The sequence below is a fragment of the Candoia aspera genome, chromosome 3 (genome assembly GCF_035149785.1).
Source record: "Candoia aspera isolate rCanAsp1 chromosome 3, rCanAsp1.hap2, whole genome shotgun sequence".
Lineage (NCBI taxonomy): Eukaryota > Metazoa > Chordata > Lepidosauria > Squamata > Boidae > Candoia > Candoia aspera.
Window position 1 is genome coordinate 23150420 of NC_086155.1, and position 27791 is coordinate 23178210.

At 37.8% G+C, this 27791-nt stretch overlaps 1 protein-coding gene across 3 annotated transcripts in view; it reads left to right on the forward strand.

The window, feature by feature from the left end:
* The window catches only part of STK4 (serine/threonine kinase 4), an 82525-nt gene that overhangs the window by 15503 nt on the left and 39231 nt on the right, over nucleotides 1-27791 (forward strand). For 2 of the 3 annotated variants that reach the window (XR_010067536.1, XM_063297140.1), the window contains exons 3-9: nucleotides 2314-2442; nucleotides 6043-6157; nucleotides 6474-6638; nucleotides 8114-8281; nucleotides 9762-9899; nucleotides 10353-10481; nucleotides 11681-11861. Coding sequence is in view for 2 of the 3 variants with exons in the window: in XM_063297140.1 (XP_063153210.1) it covers nucleotides 2314-2442; nucleotides 6043-6157; nucleotides 6474-6638; nucleotides 8114-8281; nucleotides 9762-9899; nucleotides 10353-10481; nucleotides 11681-11861 (1025 nt within the window). In the remaining variant the exon portion in view is untranslated. Of the gene's footprint in view, nucleotides 1-2313; nucleotides 2443-6042; nucleotides 6158-6473; nucleotides 6639-8113; nucleotides 8282-9761; nucleotides 9900-10352; nucleotides 10482-11680; nucleotides 11862-25120; nucleotides 25206-27791 lie in introns of those variants that run through there. The other variant, XM_063297141.1, reaches the window with a different exon arrangement.

A 27791-nucleotide genomic window follows, 5' to 3' on the forward strand; every position in this document is an offset into this window, starting at 1 on the left:
CAATTGAACCTCCCGCCTCTCTCGACGTGCTGCCCTTTGCGCTCTCGAAGTTGGAGCTACCAGAGTCTTCGTCGAGTCCGGCTCTTCTTCGCTCCCTTCACTTTCGCGAAGCTGAGGTTCAATCATCGCTAGCCCCAAACTTTGGATGGGGCTAGCGGAAGATGATATAAATGATTCTCAGCTTTATGTAATGGTTGCCTAATCCCAAATACTCAGTCTCACAAGCTCGGGCTTAAAGATAACTGATTTATTAAAGGAATAGTATGCAAATACAGAGAAAGCTGAGAATGAGCAAAAGCGCGCCAAATACAAACTTAAAACCCTTGCCTTCAATCCAGTCCCGCCCCAAGCACCCGTCAGCAACCACCCCCTCCCAGGTGCTAGGAACCGTTACACGTGCCTGGGAAAGTAACCTTGAATAGGGTTGCAAACCCAAACATACATTCCAACGTCCCAAAACAAAGAAGAGAGCACGAACGGAAAATACCAGCAAAGAGCAAGCTGAGTATACACGGAGAAACGGTTTGACATGTGAAACGTTACGATGTTAACAGAACATTGAAACAGGGAACATGACACACATGGTCTTTCACAAACTGTAGACAGGCAGCAATGCTCTTTTTTGGAGAGTAGTGGCTTTCCCCTTGCAACCTTGCATGCACACGTTGTTGTTCAGTGTTTTCCTGATGGTGATCTCATGAACACTGACATTCACCAATGCAAGAGAGGCCTTTAGTTCCTTAAATGTTACCGTGGGGTTGTTTGAGATCTCCCAAAGTATTACATGCCTTGCTCTTGATGTGATCTTGGTTGATCGACCACTCCTGGAGAAGGTGATAGTGATGTTGAATTGCCTCAGTTTGTACACAGTTGTCCTGACAGTAGACTGGTGGAATCCAGACTCTTTGGAAATAGTTTTGTAACATTTTCCAGCCTGGTGAGCATCAACAACTGTTTTTTGGAGGTCCTCAGAAATGTCCTTTGTTTGAGCCATGACACACTTCCACATAGCTGTGTTGTGAAGATCAGACTTTGATAGTGAAACCCAGAATTCTATTCTTTAAATAAGGTAGGACCTGCCACACTCACACCTGGTTATCATCTTATTGATTGAAACACCTGACTCTAATTTCCCCTTCAAATGAACTGATAATTCTAGAGTTCACATACTTTTGCCACACACAAATATGGAGCTTTTGATTATTTTCCTCAATAAATCAATGAACAGGTATAATGTTTTTGATTAATTTGTTTAATTGGGTTCTCTTTATCTAGTTGTTGGACAGATCACATTTTAGGTCATATGTATGCAGAAATATTGAAAATTCGGAAGGGTTCACAAACTTTTAAGCACACAGTATGTCTTGATAGTAATCAAATTAGCAGTGTTAAGTGTAAGTTCATCGTGCAAGGCAGAGTGCTTGAACATGCAGTGTAACGCTGCCGAAGTCTTGCTCTCCTTTTTTTACGCATTTGTGTAGAATGGGATCAAAACAACAAGAAGTGAAAGGTACAGGGAAAAGGGAGAATTTACTCAGAAATTCACATGTAGCTATAGAAGTTGTACTGACTTTAGAAAATATGTCAGGTGGCAGAGAAAGTCTCTATTCTCATTTACAATTCTCTGCCTGCACTTACTGCACGATGAAGTTCTGTACTAGATTAAGTCAACAGTGCTTCTGGGAATAGTCATGGAGCTGTATGACATTGTGTTATTAGAAGATCACTCCAAGAAATGCAACGGGGAATGCAGAATGTGCTTAAACACCCAATCTTCAAACATAGGCTTCTGTTCCTACAGAGTAATTCAAAGAAAGTCTGCAGTGACAGAAAGGTGTACGTGAAGATCTACCCTAGCAGTTCTTCTTGGACAAATCTTTTTGATTACTCAGTATTGAATGGTCACCTGACCATCTAGTCTGTGTGAGAACACACTGCTGGTCCAGAGTGGCAAGGGTCCAGTCAAGTAGGGCGCTGCTTATGTTCTTATATTCCTATAACCAGTACAGGAGTGCTGCAGACTATAAATTTATAGGAGGAAAATCTCACATTGCTGAGGATGTATATATGGGTCATTTTTAATGTAAAACAGAAAGACATCCCTTGGCCACTTTGTGCTTTTATAATTGATGGGTAAACCCTTATGTGTGCTTGCATTTTTTTTTTTTTAAAAGAAATACATTCTTCCTTTCTGAGAAAGAAGTGAAAGATGCATTTTTCAGGATTCAGCATTTGGTATGAGGCATTCCAGCACAATGATCAAGCTTCTACTATTGCCCTTGCTGAGTTTCAAGTTTGGGTTTCTTGTTACAGATCCTATGGCAGCGTATTCAAAGCTATCCATAAAGAAACAGGCCAAGTTGTTGCAATTAAGCAAGTTCCTGTTGAGTCTGATTTGCAGGAGATTATTAAGGAGATATCAATAATGCAGCAGTGTGATAGGTAAGTATCAGCATTCAGTATTTTCATTCACTAGTGTGGGTTCCCTTGTTTCTTATTCTTCTAAATGACTCTGTTAAAAAAAATTATGTGGGAGGTTATGTCACTTTTCTCTCTAATTTGATGGGAGGAAAGAGATGGTTTCTCTGTTATGTTCTGGGTGTAATAAAGGACAGATTTGTCCTTTTTCTCCCTATGTTTCTATGGAGATAGAGTGAAGAAATAGAATTCCTGCAGTGCTTTGTTGCTTCAAAATGGTAGAAAACAATGGAGACCATTTTTTCACCTAAGGAAAGCTTTATTTTATTTTTGCTATATTTTTAATATAGTAACTAGCAAACTTCATATACTTTAGAAGTGTTATCATATCTCCCTCACAACTTGACTTTTCTCACAGCTAAACATAACCAGTTCCCGTAGTATCTTCTAATAAAACTCTCCTTATTTTCCTTTTCTGCCTCTGATGTTTCTTGAAATGTGGAGCCAAGAACTACATACAGTACTTAAAGGGAGGTCTGACCAATGCAACATATAGTGGAACTATTACTTCCTGTGATTTATAAATTAGATTCCTGTTGATTTAGCTTAACATTGCATTTGTTTTTTGGCAGCTATCTCACTCTGCTGGGTCATAGTTATCTGGTGATCAACTACAAGTCCAAGACCTTGTGTGTGCTGTTACCAGGGGGACCTATACCTGTACCTTTGATTTATTTCACAATGGAAGAACTTTGCATTTGTCTCTCTTAAATTTCGTTCTGTTATTTTCATCCTATTTCTCTAGCTAGTGATTTGTTCTCTTTACATATGAAGTTAAGATACATTATGTCTATAGCATTTCACAATCTACTATTGAAATTACTAGATAAGTTTAGTCTGGCAAGATTTATTTTGGACAAACCATTGCACTGTTTTAAGGTACTTACAGATCAAACTCTTTATAATCTGCTGTAGAATGTTCCCAGTTAAAAATTTCAGATGAAATAGTCTGTAGCATTCAGAATTCCATTTTACGCTCCTACAGTTGTCTGAATGGACTATCACCCATTCTCTAGGTTTCTCTAGGAGATGAATCAAAATAGGAATTATATAGTTTTGCTTTTTCTTTGTTAACTTGTAGCATTTTGCCATTTTCATTGAATAGCTGTTACGTGTTTTTTTTCTTCCTTTTTCCCATACCCAAAGAAGCTCTTTTTGTCATTCTTGGCATCCTTCACTGACTGGCTCATTTGAGCTTTCACTTTCCTGATGCACCTGCAAATTTAGGCTACCTGTATATGCTATTCCTTTGTATCCTATCCCTCATTCCTAATTCTATATGTGTCCTTTTAAAATTTTTGCTAAGCTTTTTGTGCTGCCATATTAAGTGGTTCTGCTATTTTCCTTTATCTCCTGCTGGAATTATTCATGATTGTGATTTTAGTATTCTATTTCTTAAGACTTTTCCATCTGTTTTGAGCACTTTTCTCTGTTAGCTTTTCCTATTGTGGGATCCACTTTTCATTGATCTGAGTTTATTAAATCTGAAGTCCAAGATAATACTCAGTTACACTCAACTTTGTTTCCCCTTGATACCAGAAACTCCTTGTAACGTCCCCCAAAGTTTCCATGGCTTTCGTTTCATCTACCAAATCTTTTGAATTGGTTAGGATCAAGACAGGTGTAGTGTATTCTCTTCTCCTACCTCTTCCCTCTAAAGGAGAAAGTTGTCAGGAATTTCCTAGAATTTCCAAGAACGATAGAAAGACATCAGCAGCTATGTTGCTTTTATTTCTTCTATTTGTTTTAGTAAAGATGCTCTCAACGGCATGGCCTAGGTCATTACCCTGGATATCTGTGCAGATGTGGATATTTTTAATACACAATTAAATGTGTCCTCCCTTTCTATTGCTTCTGAACGATGATACCCTTTAGTTATTTCATTCCCGTCCTGCTAAATCTCTATCAAGAAAGTCTGTATTCAAAAAGCTCACCAGATGTTTCTATTAACTTGGCTATATTAATCTACTTTATATAGTCTGGTCTCATTGGGTTGTTTTGAATTTTGTAAATAGTAGAGCTGTGTTAATTTCCCACAATCTTCTTGAACTACAGTAATTTAAAAAAAATAAATGGTTAATGAGCTTTAACTGTTGTGTTCAGGACTTTTACATGGAAATGATTTATTGAAAAATTATTGGAATATTTGTAAATACTCCAAATTTCAGAAAATGTTTTTTAAAAATACGTCTAATTTTAGAGAAAAATCAAATGGTGCTGAAATTAGTTTGCCTAGTTTAATTATGCATTTGCATTTATAATAGATTAATAATGAGTAAACATAGCAGTCTGAAATATATTAAAACTGTGAAGCTGTCCCACTTGGCTGATAACAGATTATTCCATTTGCTGAAGAGATTGAGATCCAGTGAAAGAACTGAGGAAATACATTTTTCCTTGCCTTTGTCTAACCTTCTTACAAGAATTCCCCCCATCCCAAATGCTTTACAGCAGATTTTCAGGAGTGTACAGAGGAAGCAAGAATTGGGGGTGGGGGGGCAGGTGGACTCACCGTTCCCACTGTAAGAATGTGTAAAACATCCATGAACCATTCACTTATTGTCACTAATGTTTTGAAACAATGGAAGAATTTCTAAAGAACAATACAGCAGGGGAACCTCTTTGTTAGGTGAATGTTTTCACCATGTATCATTGTTTAAAGAAATGTTTTAAATGTTAATAAGATAACATATAGAGAGTTCTGGAAACAATGCAAATATATCTTGCACAATATTCTCTGTTAAATATACTATTATAAGAAACTAAAATATTCCTAGAGGAATAAGTTTTGAAATGCTGTTGCTAATGTAACCAGTGCCACAGTCATATAAATTTTCAACTTTGATAATGTTTCCCACTACTTTGATTCCTATTGAATTATTTTATTTCCTTTGAGTACTATATTCCCTATTAAATATTGGGCAGCCATTGCAAGTGCTGGACTTCACAAAAGCACAGCTTGATTTGATAATGATACTCTTCAGATACTCAACTGTCATTCCACTAGTCAATAGCTAGATAACAGCAGAGGTTTCAAAGACTTAACACCATTAAATAAAACTTATTGCAAATTAATAAGTCATAGCTACACAGTTGCTGTAGCTGTGCCTGGGGTAAGTATGCGTGAGAGAAAGAGACAGTCAAATGAACACCCAAGGTTTAAATCCTAGGTCTTCTACTCCTGCCCTTTCATAGTATAAGCACCTTTTATGCTCTTTTCCCAGAATGGAATGTGGAAGGTTCCTGCCCCATGTTTACATCATGGTCTTGACAGGTCTGCAGCTCCTTGATTTTTGCCTTTCCAGCCTCAGTCCTCAGAGCAAGCCAGCTAAATCAAACTCTTCTACTTTCATGAGTTGCCTCATGCAAAAATGCACTCTTTTGAAATAGGAGTGGAAATGCACAACTGAAAGACCAGGGAAAGGAATTTCCTTTTTATGAGTTTATGATTTTACTTAAGATCCTAACATTCCCCAAATCCTAGGATTTTAGGCTGATTCTTAGCTGGCTTTTTTGCAAAATGTGCACTTGAGTCAATTCAGTAATACATTCTGTCTTCCTTAGTCCTCATGTAGTCAAATATTATGGCAGCTATTTTAAGAACACGGACCTCTGGATAGTAATGGAATATTGCGGTGCCGGATCTGTGTCTGATATAATTCGACTACGAAATAAAACGGTATGTGCTGCTTCAGGATCTGAATAAATGCTTGAGGGTTTTTTGGATAAAAGTTTTAGCAGTAGTGATGAACTTTATAGAGTTTAGCCTGATTTATTGAGTGATAAAAGATGCGAAAGTGCATAAATTGAACATTTTGTCTATGTTCCACTGAAAATTATTCTGTATAACTAATGCTGGAGATGAATAAGTCGCAACAGCCTCCTGTAGCATTCTCCATCCCTTGTCCTAATAGAAGATACGTATTTTAAGTGACAGTTAGGGTCTTAACAGTTAGTAATAACTATTTGCTCATTTAGTAAGTTTCCTTCTACAGTTGATGGAAGACGAAATTGCTACAATAATACAATCAACACTGAAAGGACTGGAATACCTACATTTCATGAGGAAAATACACCGTGACATCAAAGCTGGCAACATATTACTCAATACAGAAGGCCACGCTAAACTTGCAGATTTTGGGGTAGCCGGCCAGCTTACTGTAAGTGTAGAAATTGCTTATGCACCTTTTCATATATTGTGCAAAGACTTAGTTTGTTTAACAAGCCACAGTTGAGAGCATAGTAAACTATTAACAATGGCTTACAAACCATAATGACTAAATGCGTACATCACAGAATGCCAGTACCCAAATAAACTTTATAGTTTAATGTGATATACTATATAAACCAAGCAAGAGTATACAGTTTTCTTTTTCTGGATGCAAACTTTATAATAATGAAATGGTCACCTAAGAACTACTAGCTGGTATAAATAAACTGATTTTCTAAGATTGTAAGCTCTGGATTTTTAGAAATATCTATTTTCATTTGAAACCATTTCTGTTGACTCAGGTGTGCACAAAGTGGGAAAAACTGTTTTCAACCCAGAACAAACCATCAGATTCTGGAGGTTTTGCTAACTTTTTCAGGTCAGGCATAGTTTAGAAGAATTGAAATCCAGAATGCCTCGGTTGTTTTGGTTTTGGATGAAACAAAAACCAGACAGGTTGAGTAAGACAAGGCTGATGTGCATTGCTCCCAATCTAGCATATCCCACCAGTTTGCCCATCCCTAATCTTCCCAGCATTTTTCTTCTCACTCTCCCCTCTGTTGCAATGCTGGGTTGGGAGCAACACTCATATCCAGCACAAAATGCCATATCAGCTTGCCAGCCCCCTTCCTGAACTACCCAGCATCCTTTACCTGATCTTCCTAGCACCCTTTCTGAAGTCTCAGGAGGGCATATCCCACTGGCCCTTTCATCTCCTGATCTTTCTGCCTCGTTCCTCTCTTAGCCACCAATGTCCTTGGCTTGTTTTTTGCCTCTCCTCCTCCTTCCTGGAACAAAGCTATACTGTACGTTTCAATGCAGGCATGGTCAACCTGAACTAAGCTGTTCTGTACAGCTGGCTGGCTGGGGAATTCTGGGAGTTGAAGTCCATACATCTTAAAGTTCCCAAAGTTGAGAAACACTGCTGTACAGAATGTTTTGCTCATCTCTACTATTAAATATTTTGAAAATTCTAGGAGGTGGGATATTATTCTTATATATTTACCTCACTTTTGTGTGTGTGTGTGTGTGTGTAACTTATGGCGACAAACATACCTAATATTCCTGCCACCTATTTTCCCTGCAACACCAGCCCTGTGAAGTGGGTTAGGTTGAGAGAGAGCGACTGGCCCAAAGTCACCCAGCCGGCTTTCATGCTTAAGGGAGGCCTAGAACTGGTTTCTAGGAGGCCTAGAACTGGTTTCTAGGCCAGCACCTTCACCCCTACACCAAACTGGCTCAGGGATGTTTAATATAGCTTATAGTATCTATCATTATGTAGTTATAGTATAGCTTATAGTATCTCTGAAATGCTTTTAATCCTGCTGAACACCTGATCAGGAGATGTTTTTAGCAGGTTTTCTGTTAGTTAATTCACATTCCTTTCAAATAGCTAACTTCCTTAAAATTTGCTTCCCTTCATAGGATACTATGGCAAAAAGAAACACTGTGATAGGAACTCCATTCTGGATGGCACCTGAAGTGATCCAAGAAATTGGATACAATTGTCTGGCAGACATCTGGTCTCTGGGTATCACTGCTATTGAAATGGCTGAAGGAAAACCTCCATATGCTGATATTCATCCAATGAGGGTAAATGCTGGGTAACTAGTCCAAGAAAAAGGGATAATTGTAGCTTTAATGCACTAGTAAAGTTGAACCCTAGTTCTCATTAGCTTTTGTTTGATTAATCCTACTTGCTAGATGTAGTCTGTAAGCACCAGTTTAATAAAGTTCCATGTGCATGGTGAGGAAACTGAATGTGATTAATAAAATATGTCTGTTCCCCATATGCTTAATAACTTTTCCCATCGTGTTAAAAATTACTGTTTACTGTCCACTTTTAGAATGGCTATAGGGACCATACTCAAAAGCTTTTAAGGCCTGCCTGGAGTCTCTGGTTCTGTTCCTCTGTGATCATCAGTACAGGTAGTCCTCATTGATTGACCATTCATTCAGCGACTGTTCAAAGTTACAACAGCGCTGAACGAGAGAGGCTTACAACAGGTCCTCGTAGTTGTGGCTACTGCAGCGTCCTAATGGTCACATGATCATGATTCGGGTGCTCAGCAACTGGCTTGCAATTACAACGTTGCAGTATCCTGCGGCCAAGTGATCGCCACTTGCGACTTTCACTGCCAGCTTCCGACAAGCAAAGGTAATGGGGAAACTGGCAGGAGGTCGCAAATGGCAGTCATGTGACTGCAGGACACTACAACCATGTGGGATTCGCCTAATGATGGCAACTGGGATTGCTGTAACTGCTGTCATAGGTTGGCGTGGTCACGTGATGTTGCGCTTTATGACTGTGTCACTTGTGACAGAGTTGCTGGTCCCAATTACCATAATTAAGCAAGGACTGCCTGTATAAGTGGTACATCTATGTGCTTCTGTTAGCTGTTAGGGAATAAAATGTTTACCATTTTCATCCCAATTTAAGCAGGACGTTGGATTCAGTAAATTTCAAAGATAAGTTATTTTGGATGCAAATATATAAAGTAGCCCATGCTGAAAACATTGCAGTGCTGTTGCTAATTAAACTGAATGGAGGATAAAGACCACTAGGACAGCTTTTCCAATCTGAGCCATTCAAAAAGGTTGGGGTGCCATTCCATCTGATATATTGGGGAAGGCTACTGTAATGTCCAGCTTCAGCTTTGTGTTCTCCTATTGCTATCCTTTAACATTTTCTGGGAGGCTAAGGATGACAATATGTGTTGACCCACACCACGCACAGGCAGGGTTTGGTTTCTTCAGGAAGTTTAGTACTTTGTTTGTGGGACACCTACTTCAGGATTAATACTATAGTTTTCATCTGTTTCCAACATCAATATGGCAGAAAATTGTGCCATCAGTTTTCAGTAGTTGTGATGAGAGGTGGCTTTGAGTGACTCAGAAAAAAATAGCCGTATGGGGTTGTGGGCAACTGGTTGCCCCACTCTTGTCCTACAGAAAAATGGTAAGGAAGCTTTGATCCTTTAGGCTCTTGTAAGCATTTTTCATGTGTATCTACTTTTTGCTTATGTATTTTTATAACATGAGAGAGGGCAGAAACCAATTTTGTTATTTGCAGGCAATTTTCATGATTCCGACAAATCCACCACCAACATTTCGAAAGCCAGAACTGTGGTCAGACGAATTTACAGATTTTGTAAAACAGTGTCTTGTGAAGTGTCCAGAACAAAGGGCCACTGCTACGCAGTTGCTTCAGGTTGGTATCTGCTCTGCTGGAATGGAAGGAAATATGGAGCTCTTCCCTCCACTCATATGTTTTGGGAACTTAACAAAGTAGAACTTGCTTCTATGCTTTTGATTGGGGTGGGGGGTGGGGAATGAGAAGCTTTGCTTTTTTGGCTTTTAATTTCATTTTACCAAAATTTGAAAAATCATGCCACTGAATTTTGCTTGTGTTTGGGAGCTTGTGTTTGGCTGAATCCTGCAGATTGGCCCTCTCTGTTCTAGGCTATCAAAGTATTTAGAATAGCACATCAGATTTTCATTTCCTGTATAAATTACACAAGTTGAACAAGACTGACTCGGCCTTGCATTAAAGTTAGATTGATTTGCTTCCAGCATTATCTCTGGAGTCGTATTAATTGGGTTCTGATATTTTTACTGCATTTAACTTTTTAAAAAAAAATAATTTTTAATATCTGTTTTCTAGCACCCATTTGTAAAAAATGCCAAAGGAGTTTTCATCCTGCGAGATATGATTAACGAGGCAATGGATATTAAACTAAAAATTCAGCAAGCTCAACAGCGTGACATGTATCACGATGATGAAGAAAATTCAGTGAGTACAAACGCCATTAAACTTTCTGTAGCAGCATTATAATTTTTTTTCCATACTATTTTAGGTGACTATTGTTTAATATTCATTTGTTTTTACTGATATTTCCACACTGCTCTGTTCCAGCCAGTTCCAAGCAGCATATAGCATAAATTGAAAGTTAAAAACAACACTGTAATTAATTTCTTAAATGTTTTCAGTTTCCTTCCTTAAAAAAAAAAACCAAACACCTCTTTGGAGGTGAAGCATCAACCAACTGCAAGATGAACTTGCTGCAGTCTTTACTGCTGGCCTCAGCATTCACCTTTTTCCTCTCTGTCCTATGAGGAGGAGGAATAGCAGGACCATCTGCTCTGTGGATGGTAGATGATCACTGAGCCCTCCAAGGCTTTTGTGTGTATTGGGGGTGATGAGATATTGACAGGTTCCAGCAAAACTCTAGAAAGCCCAGGCCCTACCCCATAAGGCAAATGAGGAAGGAGCACTTTGTATGCTGCCTTGAGCTCCTAAAGGAATGGTGGGGTATAATCTAATAAACAAATAAACTGGATTAGTTGCATTGTTGCCACTCTCAAGAAGGCAAGGCCTCTGACACCTGCTTTGAACTGTGAGCAGTCTATTAGTTATATTATCTACTCCAGGAGTTAAATCATCTTCTAACTAAGTTTGCTTTTTTCTTCTGTTTTATTTTCTAAGCAGGCTGTCTTCTTACTGATCTTTGTTAATTCCTCTAATGAAGAGGTCAGAAACAACAAAAAGCATTTGCTGCCCTCTCATTATAAGCTTGCCGCTCTTTTTTGTTTTGGCCATCCTAGCTTTTCGTCTGTGGGTCATTTGGGTGTATTGGAGCCAGTTCAGCAGATATACGGTTGCTGTGTTACAGATGTTTCTCTCCAGCATGGTCCTTCAGGTCTTCCAATGGTGTACTCATTGCCTCTGTAATTTCATCCACCTTTCTGGTGGTCATCCTCTTGTCTTTCCTTCCAATAGCAGAATAAATCTCAAGGAATATTTTGCTATCCATTTGTGGCCAAAAGAAAACAAAAAACAAAATATGTTACTATTTGATGAGTTAGAAGTGTATTTGGAAACAATACACCTCTGTTTGAATGGCTATTGGAGAACTACTGATGCCTTAAATGATTCTAGACATCTGGGGATGTCTTAGTTAAGTTAGAAGTATTTCTTGTCTCTCAATGTAGGAAGAAGATGAACCTGATGCTAGGACCATGGTTCGAGCAAGGGGACAAGAGACTGGTACAATCAGAGCTGCTTGCGGAATGAGCGATGATATCAATACCATGATAGAATACAATGACACTTTAGAATCACGATTAGGAACAATGGTCATAAATGATGAGGAAGATGAGGGGACAATGAAGAGTAAGTGCTTTATTATTATTATTATTTGAATATTATTGTTATTATTTGGTTAAAGGCAGGGACAAGCATGCTTAGGAACTCAATCTAGAGAACACTATTTAAAAGATATTGTCAATAAAGGTGACAGTTCATGTAAATTTGGTTGTTTCTGCTAGGCGAGAAGAACTTCCTTGTTTTAGGAGGAGATTCTTCAGCCACAGCTTGTCACGCTTGGACCCACAGATCTAGTTGGTCTAGGAGAAAACTCTGTGAATGAACTTTTTATGTAGCAACAGCCTACTAATAAATATGGTGCTAGCTGTTGAACAAAATCATTTACTTGTGGATAAACCAAGAATTTTCTGTGCCAAAATGCACCCCCAAAATCAGCTTGGCTTTATCCACAAGTATATATGGTAATACTTTTATTAAAGTACCTGTATTTCCCATATATACTTGTGGATAAGCCCATCTGTGGATAAGCAGGCCCTCGAATTTTTAACCAAAATACCATGGAAAATGTGGGTCAGCTTACCTGCAGGTGGTACATTTTTCATAGCATTTTGTTTAAAAGTTTGAGTGTCATCTTATCCGCAGTATAAGTATGCATAGTAAAAAAAATAATGTTATTACAGTAAAATATTACAGTTCTTTTTATCAGTTTAACAATAGCATAGCAAATGGCCCCAGAAGGGCATTTCAGGTTATCAGGTTATATTTCTCAAATATCAGCCATCCCAAACTGCTATATTTAAAACACAGATGTTTTCTGGGATATTAAGCGTCCTCTGTCAACCTGGTTTGAAAAGCATCAGCTTGTAGCTGTTACTGCTGCCATCTCTCATTAGTATGAATTTTAGGTTTGATGGAATTGAAAGGGTTCTGCCACTATCCTGTATTCTATATCCTATCCTAGCTGGAAGGGGGAGAGGCAAAGATTTGCATGGCACCAGTGGCAGATAGCCTGCTTTGTATGTTTGCTGTTTCAAATTATAGCACTAATTAGGTAATGTAGTTAGCTGCTGCTTTTTTTGTTGGCTGTTACAGGTTTTTCTTTTCACATGTTTTGGATTCTTCTGACTATTTCTTTCCATGGGAAAATTTTAGAATTGTTCTTCTTTCGAACTAAATGGCTTCTTGTAATGCAGCCAGAGCCGTCAGCCTCATGTTTATCTTGCCCAATGATTGAGCTCTCTATGGAGAGTTTTATTACTATCAAAGTAAAGTTTAAAAAGCATGTAATGATTTTTAAACTGTGTAGTTACATCTGCTGATTTTTTGTTTAAAATATTGCAATTTTGTTAATAGCATTGTGTAAATGAAAATGAAATGAAAATTCAAAGTAATGTTTTATTTTACGATATCATTCATATTCCGAAAAATATTTCTACCACTAGAAAACATGACCTACAAAGTAACCTGTCCACAGCAAACGTCTGGGTGACATGGTAACATCGCCAGAGGGTGCAGAGCTAAACATTTTTTTTCCAGTCTGCTGTGCTTTTAAAGGTTTTTAGGGTGAGAAAGAAAGCAGAAGGCCTCTGGTGCTTTCATCAGTTTCTACCATAAATATGTCCGACTGCCCCTCCCTCATACTGCCAAATTTTGGTGATAAGATTTCATCCTGTTTTTTAAGCATCGGGTGTGTGTGTTAGGATCACAATGGTAGAGGCTTTCCTTCCACTTGCATTCCCACTTCTTTTGGGGATGGAGTTGGTGCAAGAGAAAGAGAAAAATAATACTCCTGAAATTTGGCTATTTTGCTACAGAAGTTTGATATGTTGGGAATAAAACCATGGGGTTCCGGGGACCACTTCTTGTTCGGAAGTAAAAGAGGCTAAATAATCAGACCCAAGTTTGAAAAACAAGTCCAAAGCTCAAGAGACACAAGTGTCTGTGGGCTCAAGCTTAAAGAGACATGCACATTTGAAGAAAAGGTCTTCTCTTGAAAAAGGGCTTACTTGGGAGTTGAGCCTTATTGTGAGAAAGTTTCTTCTGGAGGACTTAATGATTGACAGCATAAGAATGGTCCCAATAGCTCTCAGTTAATAAGTCTTGATTCTAAACAACAAAAGGAAAAAATAATCATTGTGTTTATAAGAGACAAGCGATCACAAGTTAGCACATTATATTTTAGCCTACTAAGTTGTGTCAACCAAATCTGCATGGTTAGATTATAGACCAATGTGTCAGCAGAACCTAGAAAATCAGTTTAATTGAGAAAATCTTGGCTAAATTTAATTAATTAATTAATCAAATAAATTTATCACCGCCCATCTCCCCCCAAGGAAGGACTCTGGGTGGTTTACAATAAGACACAATTAAAACAATGCAATATAAAACTATAGAATAAATATAATACATAATAAAATATAAATATGATGGAAACCAGATGGCTAAATATTCTCTCTATATAAAGTTCTCTATAAGTTCTCTATAAACTCGCAAGCAAAACAGGGCCATTCTAGGGAGCTAGCCATCCCCAGGAGTGACTATTCTCCCTCCCACCCCACCCTCCCTCCCACCCCAGGCATTTTAATTAATTAACATTAAAATTAATCATGCAACAGGGAGTCAAGTGGACACAGCTAGTGTATTTCTTGATTTACCTTTGCAGTTGATATCCAAACTTGCAAAACTTAGAGTGATCATAAGCTCTGCTTTGGAACTCTATGCTAGGTGCTGTCATAACTCCTTGAATATCAAACCTGCATTTTGGATTATCTACTGTCTTCTGGTTTTGCTGTGAGGTTCATGAATTCCTGACCTGATTTTGGCCCACCTAGAAGCCTTGCCCTAGACAAGGTGATGCCACAGACTGGCAGCTGCATTGTTAATCTTCTATTCAGTTTGTTCTACTTGGCACTAAGTTTTTAAAATGCTAATTCACTTGCATTGCACAACCAGTATTTGTGATCACCATGACTCTGTCTTTACTTTGATTTAAATGAAGGAAAGAGCCTAAGCTTTCAAATGGCTCCAGAGATCATTCTCCAACCCACTCTCTAGCTCTGAAAGACTGGATGCCCATCATGCTCACCAGAAACTGAAACTGGTAAAGCAACTGAATTTACAATCATCTAGGGTTGTTGTATTGGCATAGTTTTGGTGCCTTCACTTTCATTAGTCTATTTGAACAGCTGATTTGTCTCTTTTGATGGCTGTTCTTTTGTCTTTTCTGTTTCCTCTTGCAGTTTCTCAGTTCTGTAGTTGTTCTTCTATAGTATTTTAGTATTTTATAGTCCATGCCCTTCTATCTGCAGAGTTTTTCCTTTAGACCTATATAACTGTACAGTAGTGTATTTTGTTAAAATGTTTACCTGATTGTAAGTAGGGCATCCAGTTGGGTATGAGTGTACTAGGTAATGTTGCAGAACCCATAATGAGTTGTGAAGCCTGATGGAAAGCATTTAAAAAACAAAAAGATGTTCAGCTATCTGAATTTGCCACTGAGCATAATACTAAATTTATGCTTTAAATAAGGAAAAAGCTAGTGTGAGTGATAAGTGATGTTTTAGCACAAAGACTAGAGATGGTTATCTCATAGATTTTTTCCTTAATTCCCTTAAGTCCATGCTTTTATTTGGATTTGTAGTATTTCAATGACAAATAGTGCAACAGTTTGGGATTTAGATGAGCAGAGAAACCACTTGATCTAAATTATTTAACTTCTGTCAATTTGATTCTTTCAATACATGGTAGAATTTGCAACTTTCCATTTTTGTCAGCCTATAGGACCTTTGATACTTTATTTCTAAATATGATGTGTGCATTCTGTATGAAGTCTTCTTACTTTAATTATTTAAATTAATAGGGATTGTATCAACTTGTGAATTCTACTGTAATTTTGTGTTAATATTACCTGGCTTAAGCAGAAAAAATGATGCAATGGAACATAAAGCTAAAAGACACAGCAATGAGAGCAGTGAATCAAAAGGGGGCGCTCCAGCATAGCTTCAAACGATAAATTAATAGAAAGTTGTTCTCAGTACTTCTTTTCTCCTTGGTGTTACTGACAATGTTAAAAAGAATTATTGAGTTATTCTAACATTGCATAAGGATCATTTGATGTGTTTGTATGTCCTTAATATATGATTCATAAATGAGACACTGACAGAAACGGCTCTGGTAACATATTCTTCAGAATTTTTTTTCCTGAGTTTTCTGCTTGTCATGGTAAATCTATAAATCCAAAGCAGCAAAGATGTTTCAGTGAGGGCATGGGCATGGTGGCTAGATCTGTCTGGGCTTCCTTACTGCACCTTTTCCTGGGATCACACTCTAGATGCAGACCCAGGAAAATAATGCTTTTAAGGAGGTGATGGTGGGGGGTGGGGGACAAGGTTGCACCCTGTTTGACACCTCTTTAATCCAAATACATACTTTCTTGGGCTGTATCACTAACACCACTTCTTTAAGGGACACTAGCAGATGCAGCAAGCAAAACACAAAAACTAATAGGAATGTGGAAAGAGCAATAAGCTGAGAAATAAAGTAAGAAAGGAAGGAAGCTCATAACATAGAAATGCAGGGAGACCTGTGGGTGTGTGGAGAAAAGCATGTTATAGCGTGCAAATAAGCAATTAAAAAGGACATATCCACAGATGCTGTGGATTGAAAGTGGAATCTTCCATACGGTATGTAAAGACTGTTTGTGATCACTGCTACATCACTGTTTCCAATCCATTGAAAGCCAGTGTGACGCTGACCTGCAATTGTCTTTGTGGCCCTGAAACATAGAGAAGAATATCAGGGGAAGAGAAAGGAACCAGGAAACAGGATGTGGTAAGAGTTTCCACCAGGGGGTATTAGGGATGGGGTAAGGCAAGACTCAGGGACCAGACTGGCCAGAAACTCTACAGTTGCAGAGGAAAGACTAAATTTCCTGTGGTTTCATATATGTATGTATGTTACATGAAGCATGTAATAAATTGACTTCGCTCTCTTGCTTTACTGATCTCATGAGAACAAGAAACCCTGGAGCTGATCTCAAACCACTGCAGAGATCTTGTGTAGAGGTGTCTGTAGTTTCCCTATTACTACTTATATACTCAGCAATAAAATAACTGTGATAACAGTAAGTCTTGTTTATCTAAACAGCTTTGTATACTTGTCTATACTCCAATTTTGTGGTTTAATGTCTTTGCCATATTAATATGAATTGATTTCATTTTTTTAGCAAGGTGACTTGTGCCTTATTCAATGTGTGGACTGCTCTGCACACATTTATTTTTAGAGCTCTGTTTTTCTCCTTATGACTTCTGCAGTAATAATTCCTTTCACATTCCATTAAATTGATTTAGCTGTAAAAATTTATCAGCCTTGTGTAAGATTCTTCATGGGAAAGAGTTTTTAGTGATCACTGTATATAACTATATAACTAAATGGTGCTTTAAATGCAGTTGAGGTCATTACTATCCTAGGTTTTAATAAAATACCTCTATCTATCTCTATCTCCATAAAGTTGTAAATAGAGAGGTTAAAATACAATTGTACTATAACTGCTGTGAAGAATATCAGAAGCCACTTTGTATCTTTTTAATGTCTTTTCTATTTTTCTTTTTTTTCTTTTCTTGCACTTTTAGCTTTCTCTTTGATTTCTTTCTTTTTTTCTTTCTTACTGTATATTAGTTTGTATTTGTTTGTATTTTCTTTTTTAAAAGTTTTAAGAAAAATTGTGTGTGTGTGTGTCCTAGAGTGGCTCATATTTCATGCCTGGTGTTAAATGATAAAAAGTAATTATAAATCCCCTCCTCATAGAATGGTTGTGTGATAAAAGTCACATACCAGTTTTTACCTTTTGGGCCTAACAGTGATTTTTTTTTCCCAGACGTACTTTCAGAGAAAGTTTCATGCATCAGAAATATATAACATTTGGGTCATGGGGCATAGTAGGGAATCTTCTACTCTCCCCTGGCATTTTGTATTTGGCTCTGATTAGTTCCTGTAAGCCTGTGTCCTCCTCTGTTACACCATCCTGAAATCTGTTTTGATGAAGGCTGGTATAAAAACATTTGAAATAGAGAGAGCATGTTGAGAAGTAGAACGGACCCTGCTGAGAAAACCTTTGTTTGTATTATTTTTGATTTGTTGCTTGGATTGAGAGGTGGAATACTGTATTTTCTAGTACATTTGTTTTCAAGGTCAGTGCTTGGAGTAACATTGTTTCAAATTTTGATTTATTGGTTTTGGCAGCAAGGCGATTCAATACTTTTTACTTGGCTGAATGAATTAAAATGTTTGCTTCCTCTCAATAAGTTTTATGTTTTGGAAGAATAACGTAAGTTTTATTGAAGTAAATTAGGATGTTCCTTAGTTTCATTTTTAATGTTTGCCATTGCTTGATTTCCACCATATTACTACTGCGTAACAGGAAAAACTAGTGGAGGATTCATCCCTTTCAGTGCAGGCACTACAGCCTGGCTGTGAAAACTGCTCTGCGTGTGTCTCAAACCTACAGGAATTAATACCCAAAGAAATCTGTGTCATTTTGGTCCAGCTTTCCTCTGTAGTCTGATTCAGTTTCCCTTCTGGTTGTGTTGAATATACAACTTTTGCCATCTTGCTAGTGCTTTCCCTTGTACTAAGTATGTAGTTCAATATGTTCTTTTTACTCTTCATAGAGGTAGTCCTCGCTTAATAACCACAACTGAGACCAGAATTTCAGTTGCTAAGTGAAGCAGTTATTAAGTGAACCTGACCCGATTTTATGACCGGTTTTGTGGCGGTCATTAAGTGAGTCACCGTGGGCATTAAGCAAACCATGTGGTCATTTAGCAAATCATGCAGTTCCCCATTGTTTTTGCTTGCCAGAAGCTGGCCGGGAAGATCGAAAATAGCGATCTTGTGACCATGAGATGCTTTGACGGTCATAAATGTGAACCAGTTACCAAGTGCCCAAATTGTGATCATGTGACCGCGGGGACGCTGCAATGGCCATAAGTGTGAGAATTGGTTGTAATTTTTTTTTCAACACCGTTGTAAGTCTGAACTGTCACTAAACAAATGGTTGTTAAGTGAGGATTACCTGTATATGTTTTTGTATCAGCATTATATATTTACATTGAACATTCAGGCTGAAGAGATTGTGACATCACAAAAGTAACCAATGTGCAAGTTTCAAAGTGCTGTTTTTGTTGCTGAATTTGGAGGTGGGAAAGACTTATTTAGAAGGGGTTTTGTTTTGTTTTGTTTTGTTTTTTGTTTTGTTTAAGACAGTCCCTGGATTTCAAGCAGATTGTATTTCAGGAATCTTCCATAAACTATGTAGAATCAGTCTTTCTCATGTATCCCCTCATTATGTATTGAAACTGCCATTCCTAAACATATGTGGAGGTTATCTGGTTGGACAAGACATATTGAGCTAGGTAGATTAGTAAAGTAGTAAACTACCACAACTATATTTCTAGATGAATTGCTTAGTTTACCACACAAAGCCAACATACTGAGTGGGTTGCACATCATGCTAAGATACAATGCAATTTATTTTGTTTTAGCATAATGTGCAAAACCTGCCACTTATGGTTGTTTGAACATGGCATGGTTTACTGTATCATGCAAATCCAATCATATAAATAAATACATGTTATGTGACTGTGTTACAGTTTTTGTAGCCTTACTCTGTTTTGTGGCTCTTTTAGCTAAAGTTTCACTAGATGTAATGGTATGTGAGAATGACCTTGGGAGACAGGAGGAAGAACTACAGACTGGACAACTGTTATGTAAAAGATATCTCAGTCCCCAGAAGGAGAGGAGGGGGAAGCATTTCAGAAGGAACCCTTCCTAGTTTTCCAGAGAGTAAAAGGAGAGGATGGGAGAAATACTTCCGGTCCTACAAGATTTTCTTAATGTAACCTTACAATAACGATAGAGTTAGTACTCACAGTTACTTCTTGTTTGTACTACCTCAAAGGGCTAACATCAATCTCACAAGACTCTTATTTTCTTCCTAAGAGAGGCAGAAGATCTCAACTGGAGTTTTAGTAATGGGTTCTGATTCCCAGGGGGCACCTCTATCCACCAAGCACCTAGCTGCAGCGTTGTTGCAACACCAGCAGCAAGTGGATGAACAAGTAACCAATTTACAGAATGCCATGCTGCAACTACCACAGGGGCTGGGTCAGAATTTGCCTCAGCCTGCCACATGCAGATCTTCCTGCCTCCCAAGGTCATTCCCGCATACCATTACATTAGAAAAGTCAAGCTCAACTGCTTCAGTTCAGTAAACTTTTTACTTGGTAATTTTTCATGTAGAGCAAAGGCTCTATTTTCTCAGTAAAATTGGAGATCCGAAACAGTATAATTAAATATAGGAGCCTCAGGACATTAAATGTGTAGACAAAGCATTATTGATCACATTTTTTATAAGGGAGAGCTGAAGGTGCTTTAATAAGAGGATTTTTTTTCTGTTATGTCTTATGCCCAGTTCCTACTGTTGAAAATAAGAGTAATTGTTGTAGGAGACAGCTTTATTATGGTAGCCGATTAGTTCTTTCTGTCCTCCAGAATGGCTCTCTATGCATTAAAAAAAACCCGATCAGTTATAAAATTTAAAAATACTCAAATCATATAGCGTTATTGATATTATACACTTGACTCATGAAGTTGTTCGAATGTCTAACCATTTAGCACTTTATCGCAAAATTGTTTTTACTGATAAATGGAGTACATAAAAAAGTAGGAATAAATGACAGATGGTTATTTTGTACTGAGCATGCCTTTCTATTCTAATTATAGACCTGACTTGTACACTACACAGTCATAGTTTGTTTAAATAGGGTTTACTGAATTAAACTCAACTGGCTAGTTTTATATACGGTATAAACCACTGATTATGAACACAATGGCTGGCTTCATACTTGTTAAGTCAAAACCAAAGAAGCAATATTTAAGCAAAACAGAAGTTCTACCGGAGTCCTAAGTTATGGACCTGCTCCTTCAGGGTAAATGCAACCTCATACAGAGCCAAATTTGGAGCTTCTCAGGCACCAGAAGATTTCTGAACAAACAGCCACTCTGTCTTGCAAGGAATTCAACTTCAGCCTGTTTTGATCCATCAGGTCACTGACGGCCTCCAGACACCAGGTCAGGACATCTATTTAATCTCTTTTTTTGGCCCAGGGTAGAGATTTATAGCATAGTGATGATAATCTTAACCTTGACCAACAGATGATTTCTGCTAGAGACTTCATATAAATGTTAAATAAACTAGGGATAGGCCATGCCCTGGCTCAACCCATCACTGGAGTGACTAGGGCCATGAACTTTCTTCATCAATATCAACATTGCTTAGGGAGGAATAGAATTGCTGTAAGACAGTTCCTTCAATCCCAACGGTTGCAGGTGGGTCAGAAGGATACTATTGAAGCTCTGTGCTATCGACAGCCAATCTAACAGGATTAGCAGGGTGGTACTCCAGGTCCCATTGGATGTTATTTTCAGGAGTGACCAATGAGGTTTCTGTCCCTTGCTCAGACCTCAAACCAGAGTTGCAACAATTGTATTTAGTATTTTAATCTACAGCCCAGTTGTGAGGATTGTAGAAGAAAAAATAATTTGCATTTCTAAATTGTCATTATTGTCTAACAGTCAGGAATCACGCTGAGACAAGGAGTAGGTCTCTAGTGTTTATTACTGCTACATAAGACTGAAAATCCTAACAAACTGAAGAAGCGTGGGAAAACCCAAACAGATAAACCCCAAAAGTTAAGGCGGGTCTGATCTGTGTCTCTTTGAATGGCTGCTTAATTCCTCAGTACTACGCATGTGTTTTCCCCCCTGGATAGAGGCCCCCTCTTGCTCGCCATCAGTACTCATGACAATTATGTTCTTATCTGTATTAAGAACAGGGAGCTGAAGTGGAATCACTGCTTTAGACGTTGCTTCAAATTAAAAGTCTACCGTGCAGGCTATTTCTCTTCCCACAATTCCCTTCAACTTATCTCCACAATATAACCTCAAAGGAATATGCAGAAGGGACAATTGGAAGTAGAGATGGGAAGTCAAATAAAGCTGGAAATAAGTTTGGGCTTAGGATTTCATAGCTACCATGACAACCATGAGATTGTCCCAAGTCATTTTGGAGGCTACATTTTAGAGGCTACATTGGGTTCTTACCTAAAGCAGATGAGATGTGGTTTGGTGGGGTGTTGTCCTTTAGGGATATAGTAGTTCACTTTCCTTTTTTCCTCCATTTTATTTAATTACTCTTACAAGCTAGGTAATATAATCTTCAAGGAGAAAAGAAAGAATATAATACTAATACAGTACAGATACAAGTTTAAAAGAATATAGATGAAGAGATGTAGAGATAATTTACAAAAAAAAAATCAGCAATAAAATGGGGACAGATAGCCAAAAAAACCTCAGGTAACCAAACAAATCTAAAATACCACATGGGTAATGTATTCTAATATACAATTAAAAATTTAAAGTACTGTGAAACATTTCATACACAATTTCCAGTCAAAACATGTCTCTGAGCTTTAGAAGTATTTGGCTAACACAATAGAAAATTGAAGGAGAAAAGACAAATTATAGATAATGAATAATGCAGTAAGAGAATAACTATAGATCAGTATTTCTCAACCTCAGCAACTTTAAGAGGTGTGGACTTCAACTCCCAGAATTCTGGCTGGGGAATTCTGGGAGGTGGAGTCCACACCTCTTAAAGTTGCTGAAGTTGAGAAACACTGCTGAAGATAATATAAAGGCTATATGTCAAATTAAAATATAAAATCTAAAACCCAAATTATAGATGTGGCAGAATTCCATGTGTAGAATTATACTCTAAAAATGGTTTCCAAATAAGCTTGAATTTTATATCAGATTTACTTTTTAAGTATACCATCATTCTGGAAATAGAAGCAAATTCCCACAGTGTAGTTAACCATTCTTCCATAGCAGAATCAAAGATCTTTTCCAATAGAAAGTTAATATAATCCTTGCAGCTGTCGACCTATACAGTTTTGGTTCTGTATGTTTTGAGAAAATACAGTTTAGTAAATCCTAATAAGAATATCTCAGGATGGAATGGAATTAAGACTTGCAAAATTTGTTGCACTTTGCAATGAATGGTTTTCTAACACTGTTGGGCTTTACAGCATTGCCACCAAATATAGGAGAATAATCTGTTGTTTTCATTGCACTTCCAGCATTTCAGGGGAAAGGAGTTGTTCGTTTTGGCAATCATAACTGGAGTAATGTACTAATGGTAATACCAATTCTCTCAGAGTATAATATTCAAAGTATTTTTTTTTTCTATTGGAATTTCCATTGTTTCAGATCTTTAACTATATTGAAGTTTTGCATCTGTTTACAGTGGTGCTTAAAAGTTTGTTGAACCCTTTCAAAATTTCAATATTTCTGCATAATTATGACCAAAAACATGATCTGTTCTCCACATGAGTCCTAAAGCTAGATAAAGAGAGCCTAAGTAAACAAGTCAAAAATGTTATAGTTGTTTATTGATTTATTGAGGAAAATGTTCCAAAGCTACATCAGGCCTATAATCTGGAGATCTTCCTGGGGTCATGGCTCTTGCTGGAAGAGCAAGTGGAGGCTGTGGCTCAAAAGGCTTTTTGCTCAGCTGTGGCCTCTCCTGAATGGGAGTCACTGGTTACAGTCACACATGCCCTCATTCCTTCTTGTTTGGATTATTGTAATATGCAGAGCAGTGTTTCTCAACCTTGGCAACTTTAAGATGTGTGGACTTCAACTCCCAGAATTCCTCAGCTAGCTGGAGAATCCCTGAGCCTGGCTGGGGAATTCTGGGAGTTGAAGTCAACACATCTTAAAGATGCCAAGGTTGAGAAACACTGGTGTAGAGGGTTCTGAGGCTTCAGTGATTTTACCATAATAACAGAAGTAATAATTAAACTATTCCTTTCTACTTCTCACACAGCCTTCTTTTGACTTCGCAGTTTTAGTGTAGGAGTTCTGGTGGTCTCCCACCCCTGTACTGTCCATGTTGGACCTTGACTTTTTCATATGCTAAAGTCAGTTAGGTTCTAGGCACTTGCTAAGTATAAACATATAGAAATCAGCTTTTATTTTTGTAGGATTGGCCGGTGGTGCCGTGTTTAGACAAAAATAATTAAATCAGGCGTATTTTTTATTTTTTTCCAATGTAAGGAATGTTGGAAAGGAATTGTGTAAAGGGGGTTGGGATTTGGTCCATCTGTCTGTTCATCAGAATGGTAACTCTTCTAAAATGGAACAGAACAGGATCGGCTTTAGTGGCAGGGGGTTGAGGAAGGTGAAGCCAGCAAAAAAAGAAAAAGGGAAAAAAAGATGAAATTTAGAAATGGGTTGGATTGGACTAAGAGCTGTGGCATAAAAAAAAAAAAAACCCAGTGTCTCCCTGTGGGAGAAATGGTTGGGCAGTGGTTCAGAATGTTGATGCTCGCTCTGTTCTAAGCCCCCCTCCTTTCCTGGCCTTCCCAGGACAAAGCAGGAATAAAAACACACATGGACACACACACAGATGCAACATAACTTCATTATACAGAAGAATACACACATACCTTCTATAGCCACTGCTGATAAATGGATTAGAAAGAATTCCAGAAGCCATGTTCCTCATACTTTGCTTTCTAGTTAGTCTTTCCAGCTCAACAGAATGTTGGAAAGAAGTTACTGTATGTAACAGGAATCAGGACTCTGTCCATCTTCCATAAGTGCTGTAACTTTCTGGAACCTGAACATAATGCAACTGATTTTGATATGGGAGGGGAAGCTGGCCAAAACAAAGCAAAACAAGATGGTGTTTGAAAATGGGCTGGATCAGGCTGAGGACTACAGATACCCTACCCCCCCTTATTCAGAATAATAAAGACTGGCTGTCATGGAATCTCCATCAGCAAATTTAAATCTCTGTTATTGGCTTATTGTTAGACTGTTTATGTATACTTCCTTTAAGTACCTTTCATCTGAAAAGTGCTGTTGTCATAGCCAAATGCTTTATTTTCTGTTTCTGTTCCAGTAGGAACAAAAGATCTTGGACCCTGAACTGTGATAATGAAAATACCTTCATTTGACAACTGTTCCATCAAATAGGATTTTCTAATATAATTGGCTAGTATTTCTAGTCCCAGTAGTACATATACCAAAATGAGATGCTGCAGTGGCACCATTCGTCTCTGTGATGCCATTTAGAAGTTGGAGCCTATATGAAAGTACCATAACATTTTATCTGAAAAATTCAGAGAAGCCGAAAATGTATATAGAAACCAGCACCTCAGTTTGGTTAACATCTACTACATGTTCTTTAACTTACTAAGGAGTAACTTGTTCAAGACTTCCAGGGTAGAAATGGTGGACTGAAGACAGCTCCGAAAAGGGGAGCCAATGACCATGGCGAAATGAAGAGCCACTGAGTAGACCGGCTCTTTGTAATTCCTTTCCGGACAAGGAGAGGACTTGAGATAATCCACAAGAAACTTCCTAAAGTCCTTACATAATTATATTAAAATGAGGCAGGGCTACATTAAAATGAGGCAGGTCTGTATAACATCTTGCATGATGCCCCAAGGCATGAACAGCTATGAAACATTAATAAAAAGTTCCGATTTGTGTGCTATTTTAATTTTTATTTATTGCCACATGAAACTGCTGTGTATCTGGCAGCCCATTTATTTATTTATCTGAGAAATATATAATCTGGCAGGAGGGCTCTTGAGTAAATGACTTTTCTAGTTCTTCCAGCCTAAGATGCCAGGGAACAAAACATTGCTAATTTTCCTGTATTACATCAAGTCAGGATTCCTTGTGATTTGATAAAACATCTATTTCTTCAATTCAGCGTTGTTTAGAAAAGATTTGTTCTGGGGAGCTTGGCAAATATTAAAATACCTGTTCTTTAGTTGCTGAGGTCTGGGATTTTTGGATTATTCCTGGGAATTGGATAGTCTCTCCCTTTAGATAAAAACTTTATTTAAACTTTAAATAAAAAAGTTGCAAAATAGCTGGCCCATGCTTGCAAAGTAAAGAACCAATATTTCTACCACTATTTTCATTTAATTTTTGAACAATGCCTTCTCATGTCATGGAAATGGCCGCTGAACAACCCTTGTTGACGTTGAAGAACAATATAAGTGATTGGACAGCATCAGGTGAGCGGTAGAGAGGTGTAGGAATAAAGGGTAATGGAATAAGAGGAGAGAAACAGAACAAGGGTTTCTACCTGCTTTCTGGATGGAAGGTGATTTGTGCGTATGTGTGCAGTATTTGTATTTGCTTTAGGAAATATATGTGGGGAAAATGGATTTATGAGTGAACTTTGTATTGGCTTAAAGAGTGGTTTGTATTCCAGGACTCAGATCCACATTTTTCTTGTATGCAAGTTCCTGGACTGCCTGTGATAAACCCTGTGTCTAACCACACTTCACATTACCAACTTAAAGCTTCTGATGAAAATGTTCAAAAGGTGTACACTGTAGTATGTGAAACACTGAATGATTTCAAAAAGAAATAATTTTAACAATTTGGACACATTGATTTGATCTTGCAGAGCAAACTCATAAATGTGTGTAGGTGGCACTTTACGTGCAGGAATCCATCACACTTCAAAACAATACTGCATTTATATATGAATCATCTTGGTAAATAAGCTGGGAGTATTGATGGTTTTATCTTACGTCTTCCTATGATTCATTTTGCAGATACTGTATTTGACAGCCATTTTACATGAATTCCTTTCACATGGAGATGTTTTGTAGGGTACAACCTGTTTGTTTGTTTATTTATTTATTTATTTTCTATCCAGCCTTTATTATTTTTATAAATAACCCAAGGCGGCGAACATACCTAATACTCCTTCCTCCTCCTATTTTCCCCACAGCAGCAACCCGGTGAGGTGAGGTGAGCTGAGCTGAACTGAGAGAGAGCAACTGGCCCAAAGTCACCCAGCCGGCTTTCATTCCTAAGGCAGGACTAGAACTCTCAGTCTCCTCCTGGTTTCTAACCCATTGCCTTAACCACTAGACCAAACTGTACAAACGTCAGTTTGACTTTCTTCAAACCAGTGAACTAGCTAGCGTACTTCTAGAGTTACATGGGCCAGCCTCTTAGCAGATCACCTTTTTTTAAATATACAAAAATACAGAACATTATCAGTTGGGATTTTAATTGGCTTTATAGTAGGACATATTTTTCATGTGAAAATATTGTAGTTAAAATATAACTGAAGACAGTACTATCTTTTGTAGATCCCTCCATGATCATTGATATTTGTTGGGAAGGCTTTTCATAAGATAATCTTCCCAAAGATTAATGAAGACCAGGAGTGATACTTCTTTAGTGGTTATACTGATTTTGTGGAATTTCCATTAAGGGAAAATCAACCAATGTTTATATTTCTGAGCAGACAGTGCAGATCTGGCTGTTTTCAGCAAACTTTTGCATCTATCCTGGACCAAGATGAACATTTTGCACTGTTTGTGTTACAATTTGCTATTGAATAATGGTTTTGAGTGTTGTGCTTTAGAAAAGCTTTTTATGAGTTTTATAGAAACTTCAAAATATATTGGAGAGATTGCACTTTTTTTTCTGCTACACTTGCCAGTTGGTACACATTCTGAATTGCCATGCAGTTTACCTTTTGTGTTGCAGAAATTATGTTTCTAGCCTGCCTTATTACATGAGAGCTTTAGAATGCCTTAAAGTAGAAGAAAAACCATTAAAATATAGAATATTGTGCAGTGAAACTGATACAGTAATTTTAGAGTAGTCTTATGCATGCTAATTGAGAAGCCCAACTACATTCATAACACATAAGTGCATATAAAATTGTGGACTAAATGTTTTAGTTGGCATTTAATATGCAGCCTCTGAATAACCATGAAGCATAAATTGCATTGACATGGAGGACTTCAAGGTTTACCAGTCGTAAATATCATGCCACAATTTTGCCTTTTAAGTGGAAAGAGGAGTGGGTTACAAGTGGAGGGCAGC